This window comes from Phascolarctos cinereus, unplaced genomic scaffold (genome assembly GCF_003287225.1).
Source record: "Phascolarctos cinereus isolate Bilbo 61053 unplaced genomic scaffold, phaCin_HiC Scaffold_726;HRSCAF=1367, whole genome shotgun sequence".
Lineage (NCBI taxonomy): Eukaryota > Metazoa > Chordata > Mammalia > Diprotodontia > Phascolarctidae > Phascolarctos > Phascolarctos cinereus.
The window spans coordinates 408,904,765-408,927,722 of NW_027556098.1; the positions used below are offsets into that span (position 1 = coordinate 408,904,765).

General features: G+C 55.5%; 3 protein-coding genes across 4 annotated transcripts; 2 read left to right on the forward strand and 1 right to left on the reverse strand.

Annotated features, from left to right (window-relative positions):
* The first annotated feature begins 834 nt into the window (after positions 1 to 834).
* Positions 835 to 7,558, forward strand: ITPKC (inositol-trisphosphate 3-kinase C). The gene is made up of 7 exons (XM_020972490.2): positions 835 to 1,527; positions 3,700 to 3,799; positions 4,031 to 4,244; positions 4,516 to 4,720; positions 5,236 to 5,337; positions 5,699 to 5,770; positions 6,223 to 7,558. The coding sequence occupies exons 1-7, from the start codon at positions 835 to 837 to the stop codon at positions 6,424 to 6,426; spliced, it is 1,590 nt and encodes a 529-aa protein (XP_020828149.2). The 3' UTR covers positions 6,427 to 7,558.
* ACTMAP (actin maturation protease) lies at positions 7,546 to 11,906 on the reverse strand. The gene is given in 7 exon segments (XM_020979238.2): positions 7,546 to 8,181; positions 8,740 to 8,810; positions 8,928 to 9,057; positions 9,191 to 9,315; positions 10,169 to 10,237; positions 11,327 to 11,375; positions 11,378 to 11,906. Coding segments are annotated over 7 exon segments (1,008 nt in total). The 5' UTR covers positions 11,508 to 11,906; the 3' UTR covers positions 7,546 to 7,747.
* Positions 11,907 to 12,134: 228 nt separating this feature from the next.
* SNRPA (small nuclear ribonucleoprotein polypeptide A) lies at positions 12,135 to 19,066 on the forward strand. 2 transcript variants are annotated; one of them, XM_020979245.2, is made up of 8 exons: positions 12,135 to 12,233; positions 12,561 to 12,733; positions 15,185 to 15,280; positions 15,441 to 15,613; positions 17,234 to 17,410; positions 17,725 to 17,898; positions 17,996 to 18,084; positions 18,699 to 19,066. In XM_020979245.2, exons 3-8 carry the CDS (start codon positions 15,208 to 15,210, stop codon positions 18,856 to 18,858), a joined length of 846 nt encoding a protein of 281 aa, XP_020834904.1. In that variant the 5' UTR covers positions 12,135 to 12,233; positions 12,561 to 12,733; positions 15,185 to 15,207; the 3' UTR covers positions 18,859 to 19,066. The 2 variants fall into 2 exon arrangements, with proteins under 2 accessions (XP_020834904.1, XP_020834911.1); XM_020979252.2 differs by lacking the exon at positions 12,561 to 12,733 and having other exon boundaries at positions 12,172 to 12,233.
* Positions 19,067 to 22,958: the final 3,892 nt, after the last annotated feature.

Consider the following 22,958-nt stretch of genomic DNA (forward strand, 5'->3'; position numbering starts at 1 on the left):
GGAAGGATGGAGACAGCCCTCAGGGACAGATGGACAGAGCTGGCCCCTGGGATCACTGGGTAAGGCCAGAAAAAGCTGGTCTTGGGGGAACCACCAGATACTGACGACTATCAAACAGAATGGACTGGTGATCACCATTCCACTGCAGGGCAGCCAGAAAAAGATGCCCCAAAGCCCGAGACTGAGAGAGCAAGCCTGTGGGGACAGTCGGACAAAGATATCCCCCAGGTAAGGCCAGGGAAAGCTGGTCTCTGGGGACAGCTGGACAGACGCTACTCAGAAGCACAGCCAGATGGAACCATCTCCCAGCTCAGTCCAGAGAGAGATGGCTTTTGGGCACTGAACAGAGACAGCCTTCAAGGCTGGCTGGACAGAGATGATCCAGAGAGGGATAACCTTTGGGGTCAGCTGGATGGAGAGGGCCTTGCATCTCGGCCAACTGGTGAGGATCTCCTGGGAAGGCTGGACATTGAGATCACTCTTGGGTGGCCTAAGAGAGACAAGTTGGAGGCACAGTCAGAGAGACAGGACTGCTGGGGACAGTTAGACAGACACTTCTGTGCACCACAGCCGGACAGTGGAGGAGGTCCTCTGGGGAGGCTGGATGGTGGCATTTCCCAGGGACAGCCAGCTAAAGACTGCCTAGCAGTGAGGACTGAGAAAGACAACCTCTGGGGATGGCCGGGCTGTCCAGGCAGACGCAGCCCTGTACCACAGCCAGAGAAACAGGGGAAACAGGTTCGTGATGTCCCCAACGATCAGCCCAGTGGAGATGGGCCTCCCACGGTGCCAGAGAAAGCTGGCTTCTGGGGACAGCTGGGTAAAGATGTCCCCATGGGACATTTGGACAGAGACAGCCCCCAGTTACCCATGGACAGGGATGACTCCCTGGTGAGGGCCGAGAGACCCAGTACCTGGGCACAGCTTCACAGATACAGCTCTGAGCTACCTTCAGGAGGTGGGAGTCTGCTGGAGCAGCTGGACAGCAAGGTCACTCTGGGGCATCCAAGCAGAGATGGCCCCCTGGTGGGGACAGAGCAAGATGGCCTCTGGGGGCCAAGGGACAGAGATGTTGGCACTGTGAGGCAGCTGGACAGAGAAGGCCCTGAGGTGGGGCTCAGTAGAGATGGCCCCATAGGAAGGCCAGAGAGACCTGGTATCTGTGGACACTTGGCCAGAGATGACTGTGAGCCTAGGCTGGTTGCTCTGGACAGTGGCTTGCCCGTGGGGGAGCTGGAGATGGGGAGTCCAGAGGAGGCTCTGGAATTCCTTCTGCTGGAAGAACGGTGCCACTCCCTGCTCTGTAGGGGCCCCCAGAGGCCTGTGCCCCGGGTGATCATCACCTCCGAGCCCGGGACTGGACTGCTGGGCCAAGAGCAAGGAGGCCCTTTGCCCCATCCTGTGGGGTCCCCAGCCAGAGGACCTGGTGGCAGCGGAGGCCTTTCATCTGCTTCTTCCTTTGATGAGTCTGAGGATGATGTGGTCATCGGGGGTGGAGGCAGCAGTGATCCTGAGGAGGGGTCCAGGGTAAATGGAGCCCCGACCACCCCACTTGTCCCTGCTTTCCACACAGCCTTCCCTAGAACAGTCTTACTCTCCTCCCTCATCCTTCCAATCCCATTCTGTCCTCCCTTATCCCTACCAGCCCTGGTCTGTCCTCCCTCACCCCCACTGGTCCTGGTCTACACTCCCTCGTTCCCATTGGCCCTAGTCTGTCCTCCCTCATCCCCACTGACCCTGGTCGGTCCTCCCTCACCCCCACCAACCCTGGTCTGTCCTCCTGCATCCCCATATGTCCTGGTCTTTCTTCTCAAGAAGGGTCTTCACTCAACCTGTTCTTACCCCTTTCCCCGTTCCACATCCCTCAAAAACATGGGGTGGGGCCCCTGGTGAATCAGGGCTCTGCCTGCCCTCGCCAGGCTGGTTTGGAGGAACTGTGGGCCAGGTGTATGAGTGATGGAGGAGGAATTTTTTGGTCAGACACCTGGGGGTTGGGGCAAGCTACCGGGCTCTGTGAGGACAATGCCAGCTGGGGCTGCCCCACTCCCATCTCCTCTCAGAGTGTGTGTGGGGGGGCTTCTTGGAAGAGGGAATGCTGGGAACAAGCTTCAGCTGAAACCCCTCCCCTGCCCCTGCCCCCCTCCACTAGGGCAGGAAGTGCAAAGGAAGTCCAAATTCGTGCATAGGCATGAAGGTACAGGGGCCAGGAGAACGTAAACAGACATGTGAAAAGGACGCGCTGAGACACGCATGTGTGTATAGGAGTCTGGCATGGGTAATCACGTGCTATGTTATGTTACCCTTTGTGTCTCAGACTCACCATCTCTGTCTCTCAGAGTGGGGAAGGACCTTACAGACCCCAGCCCTTTCATGCCAGAGATGGGAACACTGAGGTTCCAAGGGGGAGGGAAATCTCCCAGTGCCATCCAGTGAGTCAGGAAGGAGAGTCCCAGGGGTCCCGTCTCTCAGTCCGGGTTCTTTTGGCATCTGTCCCTTTTGCAGTGGTACAGGCCACTTACATTTGTCCTGGACATCACTCATCTCTTTCCCCACCCCTCCTGCACCCCATGAAACTGTACCTCCAGCAGCCTGGGGCAGGCTTCATTGAAACCTCCCATGTTATGCTCCCTCCCTGTCCCCAGAACAGGCATTGGGGGGCATCCCAGGAACGTGGTTTTCTTCTAGCGTCGCTCCCCACCTTCCCAAGCTCCTTCTAGTCCCCTCCTTCCTTGGTCATCTTCCCTCTCCCTCTTTTGTCTCTACCCCCTCTCATTTTGTCTCCCTCTCTCTTTCTGCCTCCTTTTCTGTCTCCCTATCGGGTCATTCCATCCCTCCCCAGCTCTTTCTTTCTCCTTGAAGTTTTCCCTTTCTCACTGTGCCTTACTGAGAAGGGCTGATCTGACAGTCGCTCGGATCCCTTGAGAGTGGTGAGGAGGTTGTCTTCAGTGGGGCCATCTCTGGAGGGGGGAGGGTTTGCCCCATCCCTCTGGCCTCTTCCCCCCTTTGTCTGTGGGGTCTTCCCTGGAGGGGGGAGGGCTTCCCTCATCCCTCTGGCCTCTTCTCCCCCCTTTGTCTGTGGGGTCTTCCCTGGAGGGGGGAGGGCTTCCCTCATCCCTCTGGCCTCTTCTCCCCCCTTTGTCTGTGGGGTCTTCCCTGGAGGGGGGAGGGCTTCCCTCATCCCTCTGGCCTCTTCTCCCCCCTTTGTCTGTGGGGTCTTCCCTGGAGGGGGGAGGGCTTCCCTCATCCCTCTGGCCTCTTCTCCCCCCTTTGTCTGTGGGGTCTTCCCTGGAGGGGGGAGGGCTTCCCTCATCCCTCTGGCCTCTTCTCCCCCCTTTGTCTGTGGGGTCTTCCCTGGATGGGGGAGGGCTTCCCTCATCCGTCTGGTCTCTTCTCCCCCCTTTGTCTGTGGGGTCTTCCCTGGAGGGGGAAGGGCTTCCCTCATCCCTCTGGCCTCTTCTCCCCCCTTTGTCTGTGGGGCCATCCCTGGAGGGGGGAGGGCTTCCCTCATCCCTCTGGCCTCTTCTCCCCCCTTTGTCTGTGGGGCCATCCCTGGAGGGGGGAGGGCTTCCCTCATCCCTCTGGCCTCTTCCCCTGCCTTTGTCAGTGGGGTCTTCCCGGGAGCGGGCTGGGTCTGCCCCCTTTGTCTGGCCTGGGGAGCTCTCCTTCCCCTGTTAAATGCCCTTCTGCTCTCTCGATCAGAATGTGTCCTGGAGGAAGCTGAAGACGGCTGTGCGCTGTGCACCGTTCGTCGTGTCTTTCAGAAAGCACTATCCCTGGGTCCAGCTGTCGGGACACAAGGGTATGGGCTGGGATTGGGTGTGGGAGGTACAGACCTGCTCTGGCCTCAATTGGCAACTGTCCCTTCTCCACCTTGGAGAGAAAGGGAAACTGAGGCAGGGAGCAGAACTGAGGTGGCTGTGGGCCAGGGCTGCCAAGATTTCTGATCTCTAGGCATGGTGTGGGGAGGAAGGCGGGGGCCTCTCTCTGCCCCAGTTCTGGCCCCTTCAGAGAGTTGCTACTTTGCTTCCAGGGAATTTCCAAGCTGGGGAGGATGGGCGGATCCTGAAAAGGTTCTGCGAGAGCGAACAGCGGAGCCTGGAACGGCTGATGGGCGATGCACTTCGTCCGTTTGTGCCGACCTATTACGGGGTGGTGGAGCAGGACGGAGAAGCCTTCAACCAGATGGAGGACCTGCTGGCTGACTTTAGCACGCCTTCCATCATGGACTGCAAGATGGGCACCAGGTGGGCCTTGGCAGTATTGACAGGGCTGCTGGGTGGGCTCCTTAGCACCAAATCATTCAGGAGAGCACCGGAAAGTGCTGGGGGAACCAGGGAGAGCTAGGGGTGTCTGGGGCAGGGCTGACTCTCTCCTTGGGACTCTGTGGGATCTGAGAAATGCCAAGGGCTTTAGGGCCCAGTTGTTTGAGGCTCCTAGCCTGACACTGGCCTGAAACAGCTGTGTGGTGTGGAGGGTGGCAGTGCCTGAAGCCCTCCCCCTGGCATCTCTCCCAAGGACATACCTGGAAGAAGAGCTAGCAAAGGCCCGAGAGCGTCCCCGGCCTCGTAGGGACATGTATGAAAAGATGGTAGCTGTGGACCCCAGTGCTCCCACCGCAGAGGAGCATGCCCAGGGTGCCGTCACCAAGCCTCGCTACATGCAGTGGCGAGAGACAGTGAGCTCCACGGCCACTCTGGGCTTCCGAATTGAGGGCATCAAGGTGAGAAGACCTCTGGGTGAGAGTGGTGTCCCAGAGGCAAGGGAGCCCGAGTTCTCCGTTAGAGCTTGCAGCCATTTGCCTAATGACTCAGCTTTCTCATCTGTAAAATGGGGGTTTGTACGTGCACTACCTATCTCAAAGGGCGGTTATAAGAAAAACTGCAAACTTTAAAATGTTACAGAATTATGAATAATCATGTCTGAGGGATGCTAAATTGGGGGGGCAGGTTTCCTGTTCTCTGACTAGAAGGGTCCTTAATGTTTTTGCATCTTGGATCCCTTTTCAGAAGATGATTTTTAAAGACATAGAACATACATGATGACAAAGGAAACCAATTAGTATTGAAATTCACTTATCAAAGTAAAACAGAACTCCTCCTTCCCATGAGGCAGGTGCTCCTGGCCCCCAGTGTGAGGGTCTGGCTGGGGTATGAGGGACTATGCCTGGAGGTGGGATTGTGTGAGATGGCCTCTGATGTAGTCTGACCCCGCCATACCTCCTCCATGCTCCCTCAGAAGGCGGATGGCACCTGCAACACTAATTTCAAGAAGACCCAGGGGACAGAGCAGGTCACCCGAGTCCTGGAGGACTTCGTGGATGGCGATCGGAACCTCCTGGTCAGTGAACTATCTTCCTTCCCATCCGTTTCAAACCCCTGTCCTTTCCCCTTGGTTCAAATCCTGGTCCTAACACCCACTAATGCATCGAGTTTAGTTGGGCCCTAACACAGTTACAGACCTCAGTTTCCTTATCTGTGAAATGGGTTGAACTCAGTGGTCTCTAAAGCCCCTTTCAGTTCTAGAGCTCTGCTCCTGACTGGATACGGTCAGAATCCTAGGGTCCTTCTTGGGGAAGCAGGAAGGAGTCTGGGCATCTTTAGAGGGAGACTTTCTGGGCTTGGGGGAGCAGGGCAGGCAGGAATGAAGGCGTGCTCCTACCTTGGGTCCTGAGAAGTTGACTGCTTCCCCATGTCCACAGAGGAAGTATGTGAAACGGTTGGAGGAGCTTCGTGGAACCCTGGAAAACTCCCCCTTCTTCCGCACTCATGAGGTGAGCCCTGGACCCGAGTCACACGGTGGTGGTGGTGGAGGAGGAGGAGGAGGTCGGCCTTCCAGCCTGCTGTGTGCACGTTATTTCTATGCCCTGGCCCGGCACTACAAGGGCACCCGTGAGGCCCTTACCACAGGGCTTGATTTCCTCTAGAGGTTGGGGTGCAACAGCTCCCGGGAGAGGGCTGGTTCTCCGTGCCTCAGTTTCCCCATTCTGTTGGCCTGTCTTGGCCTCTTGTTCCCTCTCCCCTCACCACACTTCCTCAGGAGATTGCTTTGCCAGCTCCCCTGCCTCGTTCCTTTCTCTGATGCCTTGCTTATCCGTGGAGGGACCTCTGGCCAGTCCCTGTACCATCCCTGTGTCTTTGGGCTGGGAGGGTGCTGGCCTGCCTGCTTGGCCTCTGCTCTCTCCTACCCTCCCTAATCTGACCTTCCTGTCACCTTTTTCCCTAGGTGGTGGGTAGTTCACTCCTCTTTGTCCACGACCAAACCGGCCTGGCCAAAGTCTGGATGATCGACTTTGGCAAGACCGTCCCTCTGCCTGCACCCCAGACCCTCAGCCACCGGCTGCCTTGGGAAGAGGGTAACCATGAGGACGGCTACCTGTGGGGTCTGGACAACGTCATCCAACTTCTGGATAGCTTGGCTCGGAGCTGAGCCAGAGACTTGAGGGGCAGGACTGAACTTGGGGCTCCCACCTTGGGATTTATTTATTTAAGGTATTTAAGCTGTTGAGACAGGAAGGGGGCAGAACCCAAAGGAGGGCAGCAGGGGGTGGCATCTGAAACAGGACCATCCCCAGTGACCCCGGCTCTGAGGAGGGGGACCCATGCTGGCTGCAGGTGCGCCCCCCTCAGTGCCAGGGTGCAATGGGCTGAGCATCACCCCTCGAGAGCCGCTTCTGTGTACAAGATGCTACGATGCTTGCTGTGCCATGGGCTGACTCAGGGGCAGAGAAGGCCCTCTCACCCCAATACCAGCACCAGCTTTGGGGGGGAGTGTCAGGGCCAATGTTAACACTGTGACTTCTACTTTCTTCCTCATCCCCTCACCCCCTGGTGGTGATGGTATATCATCTGACCTCTTCCTGGCTCTGGGGGCCAGCCTCTGCCAGGGTTGTTGGGGGGAACCTTTTTTTGTCCTGCTCTTCCCACCAGAGGCCTGTTCTTCCCAGCTTCGGATTGGAGGGGAGGAGGCTAACGGGTGGGGATGGCCAAGTGAGCCTCCCCTGCCCTCCTCCCAATAGAAGGTGTGACTACCACTGCCTATAATAGAGGTTGCCAGGACTGTCAGCTCAGCCTTCAGCCTTTGGGGGGGGGATGACATGCTGGCAGTGTCCAGTGCCAACTCCGGCCCTCTCTGAGCACATAAACCAAAGACTACTCCATCCATGCACCCTGAGGGTGAGGGAGGCAGAGAGGAGAAAACCCTGGCCCCTTATTTGTCTTCCAGCTCCCCAAGGAAGAGCTGGGGAGGGGCCTGGCTTTACCCAGGAACTTGAAGAGGCTCTAGGGAATGATCTAGTCTCATTCTCCACCCACAGCACAGGAAGTGGCAGAGCTGAGGGTTCAAGGCCAGACCCCCCCCCCCACATACCAGCTGCCTCCCGAGCGCCAGCCTTACTGAAGCATCCTTTCCTGGCCCTGGGGTGGGGATGGAGAGAGAACAGGGGTATACTCTTTCTCCTTATTTATAAAGAGGAGTGGGCTGATGCTGGAAGGGATGAGATGGAGCAGGGGCCTCACCACTCCCTTAAATAAACAGAGACGGGCAAGATGGTTTTCCACAAGTTTTGAGTTCTGATGAGTTCCCTTCAGAGGGGAGTCTCAAGGAATGCTGAGTTGGCAGATGGAAAATGATGACAGCAGGACACTCTTCTCACACCGGCAGGGCTGTTTATGAGCCCTCACATCCTGTCACTGCACCCCACCGCACAAGGGGAGAACTAAGGTCCAGGGATAGGTGCCAGGACTAGGACTCAGCCTCTGGTCTCTGGGTCCAGTGTTCCTGGCAGCTCATCTGGGCCTCCCAGCACCTCCGTGGGGCAGGCGGGACAGGGAAACTGAGGAGCAGGCAGACTGCCGGGCCGGCCCGAGTTGTAGGGCCGCAGCAGCAGGCTTTGGCCGCAGAGGCCAGCGTGCAACCCGCCAGGAGGTACCACGTACACCTTGCCGTCCATGGTCCTGACTGGGGCCAGGTCAGTCAGCTGTAGGTTGCTCTCACAAAGTTGTTCGTAATCCCAGAGCTGATAATGCCAGCTCTTGCCCTGCTTAGAGAGGAGGTAGATGGCCTCTGGAGGGTCCTCAGGGAGGAGAGGGGGCTTGTCAGACGCCGGGTAGAACAGGCCCTTCAGCTCTGCATCCTCCTCATAATCTGGGCTCAGTGCTGGACTAGGAACCCCGAGCAGGATGCCTGGATGGGGAGGGGAATGACTCTGCTTTGGTCCCTGGCAGCTGGTGGGGCCTGGAGTTAGGATACGTCCCCACATACTTCCCTCCTGTCTGCCTCAGCTTCCTCATCAGTAAAACAGGGATAACAGCACCCACCTCCCAGGGTTGTTGCAAGGATCAAATGAGGTAATGTTTTCAAAGTGCTTAGCACAAAGCCCTGCACACAGTTTATTATCATCGTCATTGTTATTATTATTATTATTATTATTATTATTATTAAGGCTCCATCTAAATGCCTAGCTATTCTCCTTGGCCTTTCCCCAGACAATGTGAAGTCCAGTCCAAGGTGGGGGGAGTCCTACCCTTTCCCTTCCAAAGATGATGAACCCAATGCTGAGGGGGAATATCTTGACCCCCAGCCAGGCCCCCTGTATGCTGGTGGCCACTACTAGGCCTTAGGCACAGGAGTACTGGGGAAAGGTGTTTGCTGCATGCACCCCTGCCCCTGTTAACGTAGCACAGCTCTGTGCTGAGGCTTAAGGGCAGGGTGGCCACACCCCCAAAACAGACCGAGAGTTACCTGCACCAACTGCCCAGTGGGCCTTGTGCCCCCTCTTCTTACATGGCTCGTGGTTGTAGTCCTCATCGTAACTGGCCAAGGGCAGTCAAGGCCAAAGCCCGGAGGACAAGGAGGCACAAGTCCCTCTCTTGGTCCACACCATCCCAAAGGGCATGTCAGTTCCCACTGCTCTGGCACATAAAGGATACGGGACCAGCAGTGGGCAGCCTGAGACGAGGTGTTGGAGGACGTGGCATCGATTGGGCTCATCCAGGCCCCCAGAGAGCAGCTCCACCTGGCACCCAAAGACCTCCTCGGCCAGCCTGGCCATGTTTGTTGCTGTAGCAAAGAAGGGGAAGGTGTCAGTCGTAGGTAGACCTGGCGCCTCCAGTCCAGCCTGGCTAGATCACAGCTTTGGGGGGTCAGCTCCTGGCCTGTAGCCAGCCTCAGTACCTCCTCTGCTTTCACTGACCTGAGAACATCTCTCCTTGAGCTGTGTACCCTCTCTCTAGAGCTACAGCCACAATCCTCTCCAAGGGGACGTCCTGGGGGAGAGCCAGCAGAGAGCCCGCCATCCACAGCGCCACCAGCCCACACCTGAGAGGAGATGGAGGGCAAACGAATGTCACTCCAGCCCGTAGGCGCCTTCCCAACCTCCAACAGAGGAAGGCCTGTCCAGGACAAGAAGAGGAGGGACTTCCACATAGGCAGCTTTCTGAAGAGACTAATGAGAGTTCTCCAGACCAGGAGGAAACCCAGGGCTAGAGTTGGGGGCTCATTGTGGGAGAAGAAATCCTAGACCCTAAACCCTTCCTGAAAATGAGGAGGGGGCCCAGTGAAGTTTGGCAGGATGGAGGGGCTGAGAAGGCTAGTGAACTGCCTGGGCCGGTGGGGAAGTAATCCGGCTTGTGTCAGCCTGAGAACTCGACCAGACCAGCTGGGCTGGGGGAGCCATGCACCAGAGAAAGGGGCCAGAGGAGATCTCCCCAAAGCACAGCTGGGGACCTGGGTGCTCTCTCACTCAGAGGCTTTCCGTCTCTTCTGACTCTCTCTCCTTCCTTGCCACTGGAGAACATCCTCTCTGTGGACTCTCCTCTCACTAAGGAGCATGGATTAGTCACTTTATAGATGAAGGGACTTAGCTGCAATTCAAACAGCCCCATGGCTCTTTCCAATGGTACCCGCTGGGTGTCGGGATCCCTGGACCCCTGGACTTGGACCCTGGCTGTGGGCCTCTCTCTGTTCTTGGCTATGAAAAGGCCCCTCCCCTCCAGCTCTTGCTGAGGCATCTTCTGACGCCCAAGTTCTTCCCCCAAACAGCTCGCTGGTCCCATCCACCACAGTCCATCTCAGTTCTCCAGGGTGGATGAACTTTGTATCAAGTATCCCTCTTCCCTGCCCCACCCTGGGAGAGTCTGAAAGCAGCAGGGAGGGGGCCAGGGCTACCTACTGAGGCCCTTCTTGGATGAGGGAGGGCACGTCCGAACAGAAAAGAATCCACTTCAAATCGCTCCTGAAACTGAAGACACGTCATTGCATCATTACCCAGAGTCCCTCGGAAGCCATACTGGCTGCATCCCAGGGATCAGTCAGGGATGGTCCCAACAGGATGACCAGAAGGCGGGAACCCATTTCCTTCCCTTCTCATCATCTCATCTCATTCTTCTCAACACAGGAGTGGTGCTCAGTGGCCTCAATGGCATCCCATGCTTGTATTTTATGTTTTTAGAAAAACAGGCAGAGGCTCAGATTCTTAAAATCTAGCCCATTCGAGGGTCACAAATGTTCAGATTCTGTAAGACACTGACCAACATGGCGAATCCTTAATAAACCTTGTCTTTGGCTGAAAGGAAAAAAAAAAGAGGCAGAGAGAGAGACCCAGAAAGAGGGCCAGAGCTGGGGAGACCAGGCACACCCTGGCTCTGCTCTTTCCCAGCCATCCGCCTCCCAGAGCTAGGAGCTCGAAGGATCACAGAGAATCGTCACAACAAGTCCAGGAGGCCGATGTGCAAATACTAAAGTCCCCATTTTACAACAATAATGTTGGTAGAGCACCTGCTATGTGCCAGGCACTGTGCTACGCCCTTCCCAATTATAATCTCATTAGATCCTCACAACAGCCATGGGAGGCAGGGGCTGTCATTATCCCCGTTTTACAGATCAGGAGAATGAGGCTGACGGAGGTGCCGTGACTTGCCCAGGGTCACATGGCCTGTGGGTGTCTGAGGTCGAATCTGAACTCAGGTCTTCCTGAGTCCAGGCGCCACACCGACCGCAAGCTTCTGGCCAAGTCCAGCAGAGTTTCCTCCCAGAAGCTGCAGACAATGTGGCTGTGAAGGCTGAGGCACAGGATGCTGAGCCTGGGGACAAAGGGGAGAAAGCTGGGCCGGGCCCAGGAGCCTTGGGTCACGGCCCTTCCTTGCTCCCGGCCTCAGTTTCCCCATCTGTAAAGTGGGTCGGACTGAATGGCCCCTAAGGGCTGCAATGGTGACGGATCCGTGAAGCGCCCACGACCCAGTCTGGGGCTCGGGGGCCATGGCTCAAACACAGATGCCCCCCGCCCCCAGCGAGGGCAAAGCGATGCCCTGGCGCCCTCCCCGGACCCTACCGGTCTTTCCGGAGCCTCAGGAGCCGTCTGACGTCCTCCCGGGCCCCCAGCCCGGGTCCGAGCGGGCCAGGGCTTCCTTCAGGAGCCGGCTCTTCTCGACGCCGAAGACGTGGGGGGGGCCGCCAGGGGGGGCTGGGGGAGGGGGCAGCGGAGGCGGCGGGGGGCAGCCCAGGGCGGTCATTGTGAGGGCCAGAACCTCGGAGGGGTCAGGATGGGGAACAAAGAGAAGGGGGACCCAGAAAAGGCCCTGGGGAGTTTGAGGGGTAGGGGCCAGAACAGGTCCGGGGAAGGTGACTTTTGAGCAAACCAGTTCAAGTTTGGGGGTCGTGAGAGCTGGGGACGGCCTCTGGAGCAACAGGGAGGTCCGAGGGCAAAGGTCAAGTCCATCCCAGTCTAGAAGCCAGCAAAGGTCAGGGGTCAGGAAAGGAAGTAGGCTCAAGGGCCGAGGTCGGAAGGGCAGGAGCGCAGGGGGTAGGGCGAAAAGAAGGCTCTCAAGGCCTAAGTTTCCACGCTCCCGCCCACGCCCCAAACGCCACCTTCTCAAGATGGCTGCCGTCGCCGAATCACGTGACAAGCCTCCTTTTCCCTATCCCCGCCCCCCAATGAGACTCCAGGATATGCGAGCCGCATAATAGGTCACGCACTGCACACTAGGGTGTGGCGAGGGAAAGAGACCCTCCCCTCCTCTTCTCGTCCATTCCAAGACAAGGCGGGAGTCAAAGATGCGTTCTTATTGGCGAAGAGTGCGCATGTGGGGCAGATATATCTCTGATTGGCCGGACGTCCAGACGTCCCGCGTCTAGATTGGGTCTGCTAAAGATGGAGGGCGGGGCCTAGCGCTGCTAAGCCCCTAGGAGGAGGAACCCACCAGAGAGCCGACGGCCCGACTCGCGGACGCACGCCATTAGTAAGTGTTCTCTGGGGGTGGCAGTCTTCGGGCCTGGGCAGGCGGCGCGCACCGCCCGGGACGTTCCTCCTCCCTGCTCCTCCGGCTTCTTGCCCGGCCTCTGGTGCTCGGGGCCCCTCTCAACGGCCCCACTCCCTATTCTGCTCCCTCCGTTCCCTACCGGCCCCCCCACTTTCCGAGGCTCTTGTCCGCGACGGGGGGGCGGGGCTACACGAACGTCCACCAATGGCGGCGCGCCGGCCCGCCGTCAGCCACATGGCCGGGAGCGCGTGGGGCCGTGCGAGGCCTCCGCTGGGACCCTCCCCACCCCGCTCTCCTCCTTCGCAGGCTCAGCCTCCGTCGTTCTGTCGCTCCTGCGGCCGAGCTCCGTGGGGGACCCAGGAAAGCTGCTGCTCCGGATCAGCCGCTGGGAGCAGGCGTCGGGGTGCGGTGGCCGGAGCCCTGGATTTGGACTTAGAGCCGACAGGCGCAGACACCTCTCTGCTTCCCGTGGGAATCGGGCAAGTGGCTTGTGGGGACTCGGCTTGCATCCTGCCCCTCCATTAGAGCATAAGCTTCCCGAGGGCAGGCACTGGCTTGTGTTTGTTACCCAGCGCAGCGCCTGGCACGAGCTCATTGGTCCATAAGTGGTTGTTGAGTTGGCCAGACCCAGTTTGGAAGGTTCTCTGGACCCTGGTACGGTGGATAGCAGTGTAGGGCTGGAGAGTCAAGAAGACCTGTGTTCACATCATGCCTCGGGGCTTTCCAGCAGTGTGAACCTGGGCGAGTCTTCCCTTTAGGCCTCACTTTCCTCCTCTAAAGGAAGGGTCCCGGCTAGGTTCAATTGGACGTTTTATACCTTCTACATTTTTCCGCTGGGCCCCCTTGGAAGAGGCACCTTCCATCTCGGCTCGGGGTTGAATGCCTTTTACCCCACCCGCCACACCTCCTCCGACATCCGTTGTTCCCCTTGGTCTCCTTGGTGTCGCTCCTCTGGCGCTTGCCATCACCACCGTTTCTCAGTTTGCTCCGCTTTGTTGTCCTTACCTCTACACTGTCCTGGCCTCCTTACTCTTGTGCAGTCTATACGTCCAGCCCTCCTTTACAGAGCTGCACTGCTTCTTGGGTACATCCCTTTCACACGGCCAAGTCACCGCATCCAGAATGGGACTTGTTCTCTTTCTTCCCTGAAGTCATTGGTTTTCTTTAGTTTTGCAAAGAGTGCCACGCAGTCATTGTCCAGGGTCGGCCCCTCGGAGTCATCCTAAGCGCTTCATTTGCCTTCGTCCCCCCGTATCCTGTCAGTTGTAAAGCCCCATCCATTGTAACTCTGCGGCATATTCCACACTCTTCCTCTTGTCTTAATGCAAACGGCTGCCACCGGCCTGAGTTATTGTATTAACCTTTGCCCCATGCCAGCAATTTGCTCCCTTCTTAACTCCACCTCCTAGGCTCTTGAGTGCCTTTTAGGGCTCAGCTGTAATGCTGTCCCAGCCTCCTGTGAAGACTGTACTCCTCTGGTTACCTGGCATGTGCTTCTTGGCCTGGGCTTGTCCCATTTTCTCCTCATCAAAATAGTAGTTCTTTGAGAGCAGGGACTATTTGAACTAGGTCCAACACATAGCAAGCTGAAATAAGTGGTGATTGGAGTGATTGGAATGGATGTTGGCCTGAACCACAGGCTGGGTGAAGAAGATTAGGAGATACTTGAATTTGGGCCATATTGGAAGGCCTAGAATGCCACATGAAAGCAACAAGGGATTAAGGTTTTGGAGCAGAGGTATTGATGTGCCTTGGAGGCACCTGTGTAATTGGAAGAGCCCTAGGCTTGGAGTTACCACTTGGCTTTGAACCTGGGGGGGGGGAGAAGACATTGAGTCAAATCAGGGTTAAGTGAGTTGCCCAGGGTCACACAGTTAGTAAGTGTTTGAAGTTGAAGGCCTTCTGACTCTGGGGCTGGTGCTGTATCCACTTCACCATCTAGCTTTGAATCTTAATATCACTGAGCTGTGTGACTGTGGGTCTCCTCGGGCTTGTTTGTTTCCTCAACTAAGAAATGGGTGCGATGGCATCCATCTTTACCTCACGGGGTTGTTGGGATGAGAGGACATGACAACGTATTTGAAAGCACCATCCGTATAAACCTGTTATGACCAAAGAAGTTCATGCTTGGTTTGGCCTCTGGTTTGGCCTGGGTGGGAGTTTCCTCAGGTTAGCCAGATCAGCAGCTTATCTGTGACTTAAGAGATGTACTTGCTTGTGTCTCTGAGCTCATGGGACTGGCCAAGGGCATCTGAGGCAGGCAGGACTCAGTTTCCCCAGGCTTCCCCTTGAGCCTCGGTGCCAGGCCCAGCGACCTTCCTCTCCTGTAGTTCTTTTACTCTTTCCTGTCTGGGAGGGGGCTTGGCCATGGCCCCTTGTAGCATTTGTGGTTTTCCCACATCCTTTGCTTCCAACAAGCATTAATTGAATGAAACTGAGAGCCTGCTTTGTGAGGGCCAGCCATGAGATGGTAGGGCTACCATTCAATTCAATAAGCATTTCCTTGCTGCTCCGTGTGAGTGGGGTCTATATCTTGCTGCTAGGAAGGTGTCTAGGAGTGGGTTGGTGGGGTCTCTTCCTTCCCTCCACTGCCCCACTCTCCTTGAGAAGTTCACAGGAGACAGGTCAGGGTGGGGAGAGGAGTCAGACTTTTCTCTGCTTGAGTCTAGAAGGCAGGACTAGAACTGGTGGGTGACAAGTTGTAGGGAGGCAGACTTTGGCCAGTTGTAAACAGCAAGTTATGAATGTTTAGAAATGTCCCAGAGCCCAGTGGGCTGCCTCATGAGGCCTTCTCTTACCAGAGATGTCAGAGCAAAGAAGGGGCTCTTGCTGTCTTGGCCCTGGACCTAGGCTGTGGCCCTGGGATTCTTGGGAAGAAGCAGCTGAAGGAGGCCTCAAGCCAGACTAACCCGGGCCCACTGTTCTTTCAGGCCAAACTCAAGAGTATTCCGTCATGGCAGTGCCCGAGTCACGCCCCAACCACACCATTTACATCAACAACCTCAATGAGAAGATAAAGAAGGATGGTGAGTCTGTGAGGCCCTCCTGCGTGGGGCAGCCTGTCTGAGGCCTAGGAATGAAGGCTGTGCCTTGGCCTGGGTCAGCGAGTGTGGTGGCTGGGGCTTTGTCTTCTCCCTGAGGGAAGCTCCTTTCTAACAGCCCCTTCTCGGGGCCTTCTTTCCCCAGAACTGAAGAAATCCCTCTATGCCATCTTCTCCCAGTTTGGCCAGATTCTGGACATCCTGGTATCAAGGAGCCTGAAGATGAGGGGCCAAGCATTTGTTATCTTCAAGGAGATCAGCAGTGCCACCAACGCTTTGCGTTCCATGCAGGGTTTTCCCTTCTATGATAAGCCCATGGTTAGCACTTTAACAAATTCATTTCCTTTTAAAACATTGATAAACCACATGTGGGTCAGGGATCTGAAAAAGGGCATGATCCTTCATTTGAAGCGGTAGCCTCTTGGGGATGGAGATAGAACACATGCCAATAAGTGTTAACCCCGAGGCTGAACGTGATGGGGCAAAGGCTGGATCCCTTTCAGTGGGGGAGGTGGCCTGGAGCAGGGCCTCAGTAGCAGGAGACTGGGAGGAGGGGGTGAGTTCTGGGCATGGTGAGAGAGAGAGTGAGTGTGTGTGTGTGTGTGTGTGTGTGTGTGTAGAGCTTGGACAGGACTGGGAAGGTGAGGGTGCATTGGGTTGTCCTGGCTGACCCAATGCTGTATGTGATGTGGGGATGGAGGCTAATGGGAGAAATAGACTGGAGAGAGATGAGTGTTGGGTTATGGAGAGCCACAAATGAATGAAAAGGCATCTACTAATACTCTTACTGTATGCAGTGCTTACCTGAAGATACAAATAGAAGGCTCTTCCAGGGCCCACATTCTAACGGGGAAGACTTTGTAGTTAAAGCCAGTGGGGATCCCTTAAAGCATCCGGTGTGGAACATCTCCCACCTAGAAAACCACAGATTAACACTAACTATGTTCTGTTGTATTTTTGTTTGTTAAATATTCCTCAATCCCATTCTAACCTGGCTCTTGTTTGGCCCTTCTGCCCCTGAGGGGTTTGAGCCAGCATGAGGCTGACCTCCCTGGGATCCTTGGGGGTGGCTTAGAAGGCTGCCTGGGAGAGGGTGGAAACCTCCAAGGCTTGAGAGGTGGTCCCAGGTGTTTGTATGAAATGTAAATAAGGGTCTCTGCCTGTACATTGCAGATATTAGAGCTCTGGGGAGGGTTTGCCTTGTACTTTAGCCCCAAACTGGCTCATAGGCCTAAGGCTGGAAGGGCCTTAGAGACATCTATTCCGGCTCTCATCTCAGAGGAGAAGACTGAGACCCAGTGAAATTAAGTGACTGAAGTCACGCAGCTAGTAAACATCAAAGACAGGGTTTGAATCCAGGTGCTGTGACTCTACCATGGTGGTCTTTCCCAATGCTGGCCCTCATCCCTTAGCAGATAGTGTGAGGGTTGCTGGGGCCATCAAGGGCCAGCTGTGGGGCTGCCTTTGTGCTGGGTCTTTGGGCCCTTGGGTCATGGGGGGGGGTGTCAGCCCTTTCCTCATCCCCAGTAGCTGCCTGGACCAGAGGCCCTAAGGGCCTAGCCTTTTCTTTATCACAGAACCATTTGAATATGGCCCCTCGGGTGCTATCCAGAAGTCTTGTCAGAACATCTGGGTTCCAGCCCCAGTTGTGATTCTAGCTGCATTGAGGCTAAGTCAGTTATTCTGAGCCAAAGCGTTCTCTTCCATGAAATGGGAATAACTATATTTGAACCACTTACCTCATGGAGCCAGTGGTCACTCAGCTAACAGTTATTAAACACCTACTATATGCTAAGTGCCGGGGGTGCAAAGATGGAGACATCATGCAGATAACTTTGTGTGAACACGATCTAGGCAAGATAAACAGTATGCTATCAGGACGGGGGGTGGGAGGGGAGAGGCTGCCCATTGCCCACACTGTCTTTCTGGGTGATTCAGAGAATCCAGTATGCCAAGTCGGACTCGGACATCATTGCCAAGATGAAGGGCACCTACGTGGAGCGTGACCGGAAGCGGGAGAAGAGAAAACCCAAGGGCCAAGAAACACCAGCGGTCAAGAAGACTGTTCCGGGTGGGGCAGCCGCCCCGGTTGTGGCTGCTGTCCAGCCTGTCCCGGTGAGCGTCTCCTGGCTTGTACAGAGGAGTCTGTGGGCACTGTGTTGGTGTGGCCCGATCTCGGCACCTGCGTGTCCACTCCCGCACACATCTGCATACACCCACTTGCCTCTTGGATGCCTCCTTTCTTTGGAGAGACTCCATGTTTCCTTGTTTTTCGCGCTTCTTAGTCCCCTTGTCTCAGACTCATCTTCCCCATTTAATGCCTGTGACTTGGTCTTTGTGTCTTGCCTCCTCACCACGAATCACCTTTTCACCCTGATTTTCTGTTGTAGCTTATCCCGTGGTGACTCTTGATTGTTTCTCTTTCCAAGGGGATGCCACCCATGACCCAGGCCCCCCGCATCATGCACCATCTTCCTGGGCAGCCGCCGTATATGCCACCCCCCGGGATGATCCCTCCGCCTGGCCTGGCCCCTGGACAGATCCCACCTGGCGCCATGCCCCCGCAGCAGATGATGCCCGGACAGATGCCACCTGCGCAGCCGGTGAGCCCACCTTTGTTCCTTTTAGCCGCTGTGGGGGTGGTGGGATCCATCCCGGGAATCTCGCCCTCATGGCTGGCTCCTTCTTTCTTCTTCACAGCTGTCTGAAAACCCGCCCAACCACATCCTGTTCCTCACCAACCTGCCTGAGGAGACCAATGAGCTCATGCTGTCTATGCTCTTCAATCAGTAAGTCTGGGCAGGACAGGGAGACTCGGGTGCGTGGGCATGGCCGCTGTGGACCATCCTCCCCTTCTCTGGAGCAGCTGCCCCGCTCCCCACCACCTGGTGGTCTTGGAGCTGTCCTTCCCCTCTTCTTGCTCAGCCACAGCTGGGCCCTGGGCCTGGGCTGGATGCTCGCTTTGGCTCTGCCCTGGACAGTACATCCCCTTCCCCTCCCTGAGCCATGGTGCCCTCTTGATCCCATTAAGTCTGAGGCCTTCAGGCTCAGCCATAGAGCACATGACATCCTCCCCTCTGGTTCCTGGCTGCCTTCGGAGTTCATGGCCAGGTCACGGGACCTCTTGGGCCTGTTTCACTTTTGAGTGAAATGGAGTCGGACTGGGTGGACCTCCGGTCCCTGCTATTTCTGGCCGTCTGAGAGTAGGATTCCTTTAGCGCTCTGGTGGTCGTCACCTCCCTGATTCCAGGTGGAGGTGGAAGCCTTGCGTTTGAGTCCCGGCTCTGTTAGCTGCATTTCTTCTCCCCTTTGGCCTCAGTTTCCCTTGTGTCAGAAGTGGGGAGGGAGGGTCTGAGCTCCTCTCTAGGACCTTTGCTGAGAGCCCTTGATCTCCCCCTCCTAGGTTCCCTGGCTTCAAGGAGGTCCGTTTGGTGCCCGGGCGCCACGACATCGCTTTTGTGGAGTTTGACAACGAGGTGCAGGCTGGGGCTGCCCGTGATGCCCTGCAGGGCTTCAAGATCACCCAGAACAATGCCATGAAGATCTCTTTTGCCAAGAAATAGCCCCATCCCTGTTTGTTCCCCTGTCCTCCCCCTCCTTCCAGGGTGGCCTTCCCCCTGCTCCTCTTCTCGGGGCTGTCGTACCCTGAAGGTAAGTCCCTGCTCCCTTCTCTCAGCCTGTAGCATAAGCATGCCTGTGCCTCAGCATTGTACCCAGAGTCTGCCCTTCAGACATTGCACCTGGAGCTGGGGGTGAAAATAAAAGTTTTTTCACAACACTGTTGTCCTCAACTCTCTTACCTAAGCACACAAGAGACCCGCTCCCCTCCCACTTTGGGGGCTGCCCAGTTCTGAGATCCACCCAGTGCTGCAGGAGCTTCAGCACCTGCTGTGGCTGGGCTGCTGCACGTGGATGGACAGGCCTGGCACTGAGCGGGGAATGCTCTGTCCAGTCAGCACAACCAGGGCCTGCTTCTGCTCCCCTTGGCCCTGTGCTAGGCTTCTCTTTGTATATAGGGTCAGTCCGTGGCCCCCAGGCACCCTTCTGGCCAAATGGGCATCAGGAGAGTCTAGGCCTGAGTCAGCCTGAGCCAGTGTGTGAGGCCTTGGACCCAGGTGACGGGTACATGCAGACTCACATTTTTCCCTACACAAGAATCTGTGTGAACTGTGTAGCATCTGCCTGGTGGGTGCTCCCCTGCTGTCATCAGGAGTAGGTCTCACTCCTGGGGTCCCTGAATCTCCGCCTTGTGGCTGTCTGCCCCCTGTCCATTGCCTAGGTCCTGGATTGGCGGCAGATGCATTCTTTCTCTCCTGCTGTGAGCTGCAATACGAGTCTGGATCTGGAGTCGGCATGAGGCTTTGACTCATGTCCTTTCGTGTGCTACATGAATTGGGTGTTGGGGGTGTTGGCAAGTGCTTTGACTTCCAGAGCCTCAGTTAACCCCTCTGTAAAACAGGGGCAGGGGCAGCTAGGTGGCACCATAATGCATAGAACACCATGCCTGGCATCAGAAAGACTCATCCCGAGTTCAAATCTGGCCTCAGACACTTACCAGCTGTGTGACCCAGGGCAGGTCACTTAAGCCTGTTTGCTTCAGTCTCCTCATCTGAAAAATGAGCTGAAGAAGGAAATGGCAAGCCACTCTAGTATCTCAGCAAGAAAACCCCAAATGAATTCATGAGTCAGATGCAACTGGAATGACTGAGCAACCGAAGAAGGGTGTTTTTAGCCTTAAATTTGTGCTCCTTTGATGGCAGGAATGACGTGCAGACAGCCATGGGAAAAAGAACAGTGACATCCCATTAAGTTTTGGGTGTGAGGTACTGCTGAGGGTGGGAGAAGGAAGCAGAGGGACAAAGCTTGTGTTTCCCTTTGGGAGTGAAATGTGGGATTGAGCATGCATGCAAGGAAAACATCAAACGCTGTAGGAGGAAAGCCTGCTCAGATGGCTTCTCTAGGATGCCCAAGTGACTTAGGCCATGTGCCCTCAGCAGTGGTCTCATCAGCCCCCACTGCTGTGCTCTCTCCTCTTCTCAGAGAACACGGTTATTTCAAAGCAAGGTGTGGAATCAGGTTGTACGACGTTGGTCTCCGTAAACTAGGAGCCTGGAGAGCGGCCTGTGGAAAGGGATGGGTAGGGCAGCTAGGTGGCACAGTGGATAGAGCACTGAGAACCCGAGTTCAGATATGGCTCAGAACACCTAGCTGTGTGACCCTGGGCAAGTCACTGAACCCTGATTGACTCCAATAAAAAGGGGAGGGGGGGGGAGGATTCTGATCCAGTTTGGCTGGAATCCTGAGGGAAGGCAAGACCTGGGATTTTGTTGGTAACTCCCAGTGAGGAAGGTCAGTACTAACTTAATTGCCTAACTGGGTTACTCATGTTTGTCCAGCATTCCATACCCAGCAGTACCAAAGACAGTCCTGGTATTCGAGGCTCAAGGCTGGCCTTCTCCCGAGTACACAGCCTTCTGGATGGTGGTAGGCTGGATGGGAAGAAGGAGCTTGTGCCAGACAACAGAATTTGTATTTCTTCTTTTGGGTGTGGAGACGAGGTTTTTACTCAGGAATGACATGTTCAAACCTGAGATTTAGGGATATTAAGATAACTCTGGAAGATGGGTTGGGTCAAGGGTGGTGGTGGAAGGAGAATGGAAAACAATTAGGGACCTTAGCTTGGGCAGAGGCCATGTGAGTTGGGAGAGTTGGGGAAAGCAGCAGCGACTCTTGAGAGCTGGCCATGGGAAGTAGGAGGAAAGCCGGAGCCAAAATGGTGAACGTGGTGACTCCCAGAGAGGCACAGGATTTTAGGGGAAAGGTGAGTTCTATTTTGAACATGCCAAGTTTGGAATACCTTTTGTGAGGAGATGGTGATGGGAAGCATGCAGGCCCCCGTGAGGGAAAGACACATGGGTAAAAGAGATGGGGGTGGGAATATATACAGCTTTGGGGATCAAACCCATTGAGCACCTGAGATTGCAGGGAACTGAGAAGGGGGCAGGGGTAGTAACACACCCATGCTTTGGGATCAGGCAAAGCAAGTGTTAGGGAGAAGGTGGTTGACAGTGTCAACCTGCTGAGAAAAGTGGAACCCAGCTGGAGTCAGGGTTAAGTGAATTTTTTAAATGTGTTAGGAGACCTGGGCATGTTTGTAGGTAGAATCGTCAGTAATGGGTAGGGAGAGATAGCTAAGAGGGAATGATTGAAGGGGGAAGTTTGAGGAGACTTAAGAAAGGACAGACAGGGCAGGGCTCCCTCTCCACCCTCTCCTACGTGAGGCATTGGACTCCCAGACTATTGAGTGCTGTTGGGATCAAGCTCACTGCTTGGGTGATGGTGGCCTTACCCTCCTAGTGAGTATGAGGTCCTGCGTGGGGGAGCTGGAGGGGATTCCAAATCTACTTCTATCTGGGAGAATCCCAGAAGTGTTCAGGTTGGAAGTGCAATCTGTTGAACCTTACAGCGATGGAAAGACTTTAACAGACATGAAGAAATCTCCATGCCAGTCATGCCAGACTTAGTGAACAAAGCCACGGAGATGGAAGAGGCTGGGATGAGAACCAGGGGATGCAAGTTTCTCCTAGAACCTAAGCTGTGAAGGGCCATGGTGGGATAGGTGGACAGTGGGGATCCACTGAATGTTTTTTGGGCTTCTAGTGTTGCTGAAAAGATCACAGGTATTGTGGGGCAGAAAGGATGGCTTTGTAGCAGCAGAAATGAGGGAGATTGACTGACTTCCTGTGAGACAAGCTTCATTGGAATATGAGCTCCTTAAAGGCTGAGGCTGTTTTCACTCCTCCCTCTCGCCAGCCTTTTTTTCCCCTTACAGTCCCTGGCACTTAGCGCTTAATAATTGTTAACTGCTTGGCATTGCAGTGCAGTGCAGAAAGTAGGAGTACCGAGACACGATGGAATAGGTAGATTTCAGCTCAGTGGGTCCAAAAGTGGAATCAGCTGCCCCTGAGGGGTAGAGGTAGTAAGTTCCCTGTCATTGGAGGTTATCAATTAGATGACCACTGGTCAAGGATGTTATAGGACAGCTGCCTGCTCTGGTGCAGACTGGAGGAAGGCCCTAATGAAGTCCATTTTTAATTAGAGTTCGTGACTCGACCTTGTCTTTCTCCTTCTGACTGTGTCTCTTTTCACCTCTACAAAATGGTAGACCAGGCAGCTAGGTACTTTGTGGTTTGGGAAAAACAGAACTGTATTCGGAATGCTGGAGTCAGCTGTGCTGTTTCCTCTTTAGTGGCCTTGGGGGTCCTTCGCCTTTCCAGGCTCAGCTCTGTAAAATGTGGCTTATGGGCCAGGTGCCTTCCAAGGGGCTTTCCACTTCTCTATACTTACAGCCTCTGTCCTTTAGCTATTCTTTCTGAAATGATGGGGTTGGTCTACCCGGAGCCCCTCACTACCATCTCCCCCAGGGTTGGGATGTCTGTCATTCTGTCTGCATGCACTGGGATGCTCTTTGGAGCCCTGCAGGGAGGGAGGTTGCCGGGGGATGGGGCAGGCTCAGAGGCGGCTTCTTCTCCACTCACTCTCCTCAAGAGCCTCCTTGTTTCCCTTGCCCACAGGAAATTCTCTGCAGGATTCCAGGCTCTGCCTTCCTCTCCTGTGACTTCTCTGGTTGTGGGGCCAGGAGGCAGAGCGGGAGGGCAAGATT